This window comes from Glycine soja, chromosome 20 (genome assembly GCF_004193775.1).
Source record: "Glycine soja cultivar W05 chromosome 20, ASM419377v2, whole genome shotgun sequence".
In the NCBI taxonomy this organism is placed as follows: Eukaryota; Viridiplantae; Streptophyta; class Magnoliopsida; order Fabales; family Fabaceae; genus Glycine; species Glycine soja.
The window spans coordinates 10186235-10194040 of NC_041021.1; the positions used below are offsets into that span (position 1 = coordinate 10186235).

The window sequence follows — 7806 nt, forward strand, 5'->3', positions numbered from 1 at the left end:
CGTCGCGTCACTTGAAGATTCCTTTTTGTCCTTGCTCGTCGATTCCACACAAGCCTCTTGAAAGAAAACGAAAGGTTAGATTAGGGTTTTCATTCTCTACCGAAACTGCAAGCCAAGTTGGAAGATTCCGCTTCGGTTGAAGGGTTCCTCTCGGTGTGGGTTTTCAATGGAGAAAAATGATGGTTTGTGGTGGCTAATGGTGGCTTTGGGTGATGGAGAAAGTGCTTGGAACTTTAGAAATGGCTTTGGAAGAAAGAAAGAAGAAATGACGTTTTTCCTAAGCTACACGAAAGCAAGGGCTGAAATGCTTAAATAAGAAATGCTCTCGGGAACGGAAGCGTCTAGCACACTCCAGATATCTTCTTAAAGATCTCAACGGTCAGATCATGGAAAAGTGTCTTGTGAAGTTACAGAACAAATTTCGGGAAGATCCAACGGTTAACGAAGGCTGGGCAGCGTTTTTACCGAGGCAGCTTCATGTAGCTTTCTCTAGAAGCTTCATTAAGAGGCTTCCTCAAGAAGCTTCCTCGTGGCTTCTTTGAGAAGCTATATCCTTATCTATCCACACCCCTCTATTAACTAAATTAACCTCCTTTAAAATTATTATGGATGAAAATAACGAATTGTACACTTAGGCTATTTCCTAACGAATTGTACTACATTGCATTTGATAGTTGAGTTCAGTGCATGCATCATTCTAAGCATAATTAATTTGAATTGCGGAAAAATTTTATGACTAGTTTGTTAAGTGTATATTGAATTGATGGATTATTGAGAATGATTGTGGTTATTGTTATTGTTTTCTTGCTAACCATTGCCATCTAGTGTTTGTTGGTCTTTTATAATAAACTCACCATTGCAATTTTGTATCGTGGTTGGTACCTATAATGATATCGAACCTTCGTTCGTAGGAGCAAATAAGCAGTAGTAGGTGATGCTGAAGGGAGATTTTTTTTGTTGGAGCCACCAAGCTGATGTGATAACGTTGAAATTTATTTTGAGAGAGTTTTGTTTTGTTATCTAATTAATGGACCTTTCACTTAAAACTGAAATGTCACATTTTAGAGTAGTGATATCATAACGACGAGGCAGGTCGTTACAATGGTTGGTGCTAAATGTACTTACTAAAATTCAGAGCTGGGATACGTTAGGGTGGACGTGGCCAAGGTGGGCTCCAAGACTTTGCACGTCGGACGATGAATGGCCTTTGTTAAGAGAACAAAAGGGGGGACCTGCATAACAAAGGATTCAGACGCTCAAGTAAGTATGTGAGTTAAGAGAGTATGAATGAGCGAATGTATATGCGTCTCAAGAGTATGAATGAATGTGTAAAGAGTACGAGGGAACCTGGTACTTATAGCATAGGGTGGGAATTGTGGGTCCTTATTTGTGGGGACTGTTACGGTGACGTAATAGCTTTTGTAGATAATTATCGACTTGTAGATAATAGCCTGTAGATAATGGTGGCTTATACATAATGTTACATATAATTGGTAGCTTAGAAATAATTACATACCTTAGAGATAATTACTTACCTGGCACATGATAAAGAGATGATATATATTCAAATAGTAAGAAGTTAGAGATAACTTGTCCATGGAGAATTCGACTTTTAAGGCTTGAGCGTGTACTCTTATGTCAGGACTAACGTGTGTGATGGAGTGTCAAATAACTTGTTGCGTGTATTTTGTGATAGTACATTAAGTAATGATGTTTTAAGATCATTATGACAATAATTTATATTTTTTTAGGATTAATTTAATATTAAGTTACAAAATTTATGAATCAATTTATTATTAAATTATCTACAAAATAAATCTATCATAAATTTTATGAATTCAAGAACTAAATTCTAAATTTATTTTTGAGAAATCAATTTGTCACTTCTTTTCACTTTCATATATATATATATATATATACTCGCCATTTGCTGCCTGCTGCGACGGATAGCACCCAAATCCGTACCCAACGGAAGTTTTGGATTTGGATTGTTGTGCTCTAAACCATAATCTCTGCTTCTTCTACTTTCTTGTTCCTTCTTCGGCTTGGATTTTTTGTGAAACAAAAAAGGGTTATTGTTGAGAAACCCTAAACCTATCCTAAACCATGGCGCATAGGTTGCTGAGAGACCACGAAGCAGACGGTTGGGAGCGCTCCGATTTCCCCATCATCTGCGAATCCTGCCTCGGCGACAGCCCCTACGTTCGAATGGTTCGTTCGTTTTCCTTTCTTCAATGTTGGTTTTTTTTAATTATTATTATTCGAATCTTTCTGTTTTGTTTTGCGTTAATTTGAATGAGTTATTCATTGTTGCGTGCTTGTTCATACCTCTAATTTGATGTGTGTAATCACCGGATTGTGTGATTATGAATTGCGTGGAAACCACCAGTGTTTGTGGGGGTGGTGGATTGTATTCTATGATTATGAATCACTTGGCCTATTTATGATAATTGTGATTGTTGTGTGTTTGTTGGGGAATTGAAAGGTTGAACGAACAACTGAATTTGATTTTGGAGTATGGAACCTCGTTGTGTAACCGGCTATTAAGAATCGAAGAGTGAATTTGTGCAGTAGTTGTTGTAAGTTAGGTTGCACTTTGCGGTTTTGTTATCGCGAGGATGAGGAATTTCTAGATGCAAGTGTTAAGTTTAAAACCTTTTGTTGTTAGTGAGGCGGGCCAATGCTTTTGGTTTCAACTGTTTGAACATGGAATCCCAAAGGGTCATAGCTTAATTCTTCTAGGGCTTTTTGAATGAAAGAATGATTTTGAGTTTTTGTTTTTCAGTTGAATTTGTAATTCTAGTAAATAAAAACTGAGTAAGTTTTCTTGTGGTCCTTTTATTGTCTGGTAATTTAAAGCTAGGTAATTATTTCAATTTTTTTAATCTTGGCAGTATAAGTTCGTCACCCACTGAGCAATTTCAAATTATCATTATATGATCTTGGTGATTTCTTATGGTGCTGTGGGAGTCCATGAATATGCATAGTAATAATTCAGATTTCAGCATGTTTCATTAAAGATGAGATAGTGGGAATCCAATTGGTTGTTTAATTGCTTTTTGTTATGTTTATCTTTGGGTGCAGACAAAAGCAGAGTATGACAAGGAGTGCAAGATTTGTACACGTCCATTCACTGTTTTTAGATGGAGACCTGGTCGAGATGCTAGATATAAGAAAACCGAGATCTGTCAGACATGTAGTAAATTGAAAAATGTCTGTCAAGTGTGCCTTCTGGATCTTGAATATGGACTACCTGTTCAAGTTCGAGACACGGCTCTCAGTATCGATTCCAATGATGCCATTCCAAAGAGTGATGTTAACAGGGAGTATTTTGCTGAAGAGCATGACCGTAGGGTATGTTTTCCTTACGTAAAGTCGTATTTATAATTGATAATGGTTGATGATTGGAAAATAGTAGTGTTTTGCCTCTGTAATTGTTTCAAGACTCAAGATGCTCATTGTTTGCTCATTATTTTGATGACAAATGACCAGCTCATGATAACTTAGCTTGATTCTTGAACTTCCTCATAATCTGGGTGTGCTCAGCTGCATACTGCATAAACCTATTAGCTGCCTCTTTTTATCTAATTGGCTACACTAGTGTATATGTTCGACTCTGACATTCGTTAATGCTCTGATTTGGTTATTTCAATTCAGTTTAAGTTTTGCATAGTGTCCACCTCAAGCTATCTACCTTATCTGATCCTTTTCAGGATCTTTTAAAAGAAAAAACTTCATAGTATGAGTTTAAGGTTAATCCGTTAGTAGTTTGAGTGAATTGTTATTTTTTTTACTTGCATGGTTTTTGTAATATTTTTGGAATTTTTACTTTTTATTTTATTTTTTTATTACATGCCGAATTCCTCAACCATGGAACTCTGGTTTTCACATTCTCATTTGACAAGATCTATTAAAATTTCAAAATAAAAATTATCTTTTTTTTTATTTTTTTAAATTGTACTATATTGACACTGTTCTATTTGGTGATTACTTGATTGAGATCTTTTTACTAAGAATGAAAGCTTGGTGCAGGCTAGAGCTGGTATAGATTATGAATCCTCTTATGGTAAAGTACGCCCAAATGATACTATCATGAAGCTTCAAAGGACAACACCATATTACAAAAGAAACCGAGCACATATTTGCAGTTTCTACATAAGGGGTGAATGTACCAGAGGAGCTGAGTGCCCTTATAGACATGAGATGCCAGTAACTGGGGAATTGTCTCAACAAAATATTAAAGATCGTTACTATGGGTATGTATGATTAAAACTGACTACCTTAATATGTCTTTTTGTTTTTTTTTTATTCCAATTTAGTTTTTCTATGCATTGTCTCATTGACACTGGGAAGCAACTCAAGCATTTTTAATTTCTGTGATGGATATAGTTGTGATGGATATAGTTGTTGGTTTATTAGGCATTCACGTAGTTCTTTTGTGGTTGTTCTGTGTGACCTGCTGCGTAGCTAAGATAACAAGCTTGCATTCCCCCCATCCCCCCAGCAAAGTCATGTGATAGTTCTGCTGGTAGGAGTTGTGTTTTAAACAACAATAAGCCTTATTCCACCAAGTGGAGCTAATATACATGTCAAAATCACTAATTGGCATCCACATTTGAGAATCCAAAGTGCATAAATTTTATTGATTACTAAGTTACTAACTTCCTTTACTTACAATTTTGGCAATGATCGTTCTATTTCAATCTCGTTAACCTATGCTCTACTCATTCTTATTTTTCCCTGCATGATTTCCTTGGGACTACAGATACTGATGTTATTTTTAGTTGCATAATTGGTAACGTTTATAATATTGTTGCATGCTTTTGAAGGTTTAATTACGGAACTGGGTAGAATTTAAAAAATTACCATAATGGGTATTTTTTTAAATAAAATTACGAAAATGGGTAAATCGTACTTTGACATACGATTTCACAATGAATAAATCGTATATCAAAGCACTATTTCACTTTTCATTTGTTTAAATTTTTTTTTCTCTAAGAACTGAAATCGTATGTTAAAGTATGATTTCAGTCTATTTTTCTTTTTATGTTAAAATACAATTTCTAAAATAATTAAAAAAAAACATGTTGAAATCGTATTTTAACATATAGTTTCAACTATTAATAATAAAAAATTAAAAAACTGAAATCGTATATGCATATATGATTTCAGTGTAACAATTTTCTGAAAAACAAAATCATGCTTTGAAGCACGATTTCTTTATAGTGAAATTGTACTTCAAAGCATGATTTATCCATTATGGTAATTTTTTTAAATATACCCATTATGGTAATTTTTTTAAAAAAATTACACCATTATGGTGCAATACCCTGCTTTTGACATTGCTAATTTGCTGTTCATGCTTTAAAATGTTCAGGGTGAATGATCCAGTGGCTTTGAAGCTACTTGGCAAGGCAGGAGAGATGTCCACCCTGGAGGCTCCTGAGGATGAGAGCATTAAAACGCTTTATGTTGGTGGACTTGATGCTAGGGTCACTGAGCAGGATTTGCGGGATCACTTCTATGCCCATGGAGAAATTGAATCTATCAAAATGGTTCTCCAACGGGCTTGTGCTTTTGTAACATATACAACCAGAGAAGGTGCAGAAAAGGCAGCAGAAGAACTCTCCAACAAACTGGTTATTAAGGGCCTTAGGCTAAAGCTGATGTGGGGCAGGCCTCAGACATCGAAACCTGAGTCTGATGGTTCTGATCAAGCTAGGCCGCAGGCATCTGTAGCTCATAGTGGATTGTTGCCTCGGGCAGTTATATCACAGCAGCAAAACCAGGACCAAGCCCAAGGAATGCTTTACTATAACAATCCCCCACCTCCTCAGCAGGAAAGAAGCTACTACCCATCAATGGATCCTCAAAGAATGGGTGCTCTTGTTTCATCCCAAGATGGTCCTCCCGGTGGGCCTTCTGGGTTGGGGGAGAACAAGCCCGGTTTGGAGAAGCAGCAAATGCAACATTATGCCCATCCAATGATGCCTCCTCAACCTGGCCAATACCATCAGTATTATCCACCATATGGTTATATGCCACCACCTCCCCCTTATCATCAGTACCCCCCACCTCCATACAATGCTGCAGTGGCTCCGTCCCAGCCACCAGCCGCAAATCATCCTTATCAGCATTCTATGCAGCCAGGTTCTTCACAGCCAGGATCTTCCCAGGCTGCATCTGCGCCAGCTGAAACTGGAACATCAACATCAGGGTCATAGCAGCAATAAGATTTGCCCATTTACTGATCATATTTCTAGTTATGTTTAATTATTGTCCTAAGCTTTTCCCCTTGAGCTGACCGTGCTGACAGGGAAGATATTTTCACCCAAGCTGTCTATTTACTATCTCTGCTAGCTTGATATTGATCGCCTTGTCTTGAACAAGTTATTTTATGATTTGATTTTGTGCTTTTGTAACTCGTTGCTTCCTGGTTAGATAGTCATGCTCAGCTTTAGTATAACTTTGCATTGAATTCTAATGCTACAACTTATGTTTTGGTTATATAGCATTTGGTAAAGATGGCCAATTGATTTTATATACCCATCAAATAATTCGTGAAGAATGTAGATAGATTGTTTTAGAACTTGTATCGTTGAGGGATATATTAGTTGTTTTTGAAAAGTGGGATCGACACCCACTAAATTGTTCGGTTTTTCATTTTTAACGACTAAATGTGTATTCAAGAATCACTGTAATTTTCATTTGAACCTATCATGACTAATAGTGTGTATTTATATATTTACCCTTCTAAATACCCTGCTTACATCTAACCATTACTTTGTATGGCCTAAAAATGAAACAAAAGCATAATCATTCTTCCATACTCTTGAAGTGAAGATTTGAATATCAGAATATGCATACTCATGCACATTCGGCTTAGTTCATGTAAATCCCATGGCAAGAGACAAAAGAAAACCTTGAATCTCACTTCCCTATTCGTCGTTACCTAAGCAGTAACACTTAATGCCAACATAAGAGCTTAGTATAGGCAAAAAGAACAAAAATATTTAAGTAGAGCTTTCCAAATCCAAGAAATTTTCACCTATTAATCATCTGTATAAGAAAATTAACAACAACCCAAATGAAATTACTTACTAGCAAAATGACTAAAATCATGTAATTGTTGCATTGGGTTTGTTGATGTGTGCTTGGGGGACATGCTAGGTGCACCCAGCAATATTGCTGGTGCACCCAACAATTTATTGAATGGGCCATTTTATCCTTCATTTAAAAATTTAGAAAGCTGCTCCTCCTCCGGAAGAACCACTTTCGTTCTTCTTCGTGCTGCTTCTTTTCTTCTTCCCCATGAACCTTGTGCCTCTTCTTCTCCGTGAGCCCGACTGCTTCTTCTCATTGGATCAGACGCGATTTTCCTTCGAGGTAGGTGTCCCTAACTTCCCATTGCTTTTATTATGCAGTATAGTTGTAGCATTTAGGCTAGGATAGTGGAACCTTAGGGTAGAAGACGTCGGAAAAAATGGGAAAAGCGGACTGGTTACGGTGGCGTTTTCCAGAAGAACCGTGATGGCTTCTTCCGGAAGATTTCCGAAAATAGGGTTCTTCCGGAAGTAACCAAGGGTCATCCGGAAGAACCTTTATTCTGGAAAGTTTCCGAAACACTTCTTCCGGAAAGTTTCCGAAAGAAGTAGTTCATCCAGAAACTTTCCGGAAGAAGGGTTCTTCTGGATGACCTTTGGGTATTTCGGAAGAACTTTTCGGAAGAGCCACTTCTTCCGGAAACTTTCCGGAAGAACTACTTCTTCCGGAAGTTTGTTTTTTTTAAAAAAAAAAAAATATATT

General features: G+C 36.9%; 1 protein-coding gene across 1 annotated transcript; it reads left to right on the forward strand.

Moving 5' to 3' along the window:
* The first annotated feature begins 1925 nt into the window (after positions 1-1925).
* LOC114403362 (zinc finger CCCH domain-containing protein 40-like) lies at positions 1926-6541 on the forward strand. The gene is made up of 4 exons (XM_028366282.1): positions 1926-2211; positions 3085-3354; positions 4033-4256; positions 5378-6541. Exons 1-4 carry the CDS (start codon positions 2107-2109, stop codon positions 6222-6224), a joined length of 1446 nt encoding a protein of 481 aa, XP_028222083.1. The 5' UTR covers positions 1926-2106; the 3' UTR covers positions 6225-6541.
* Positions 6542-7806: the final 1265 nt, after the last annotated feature.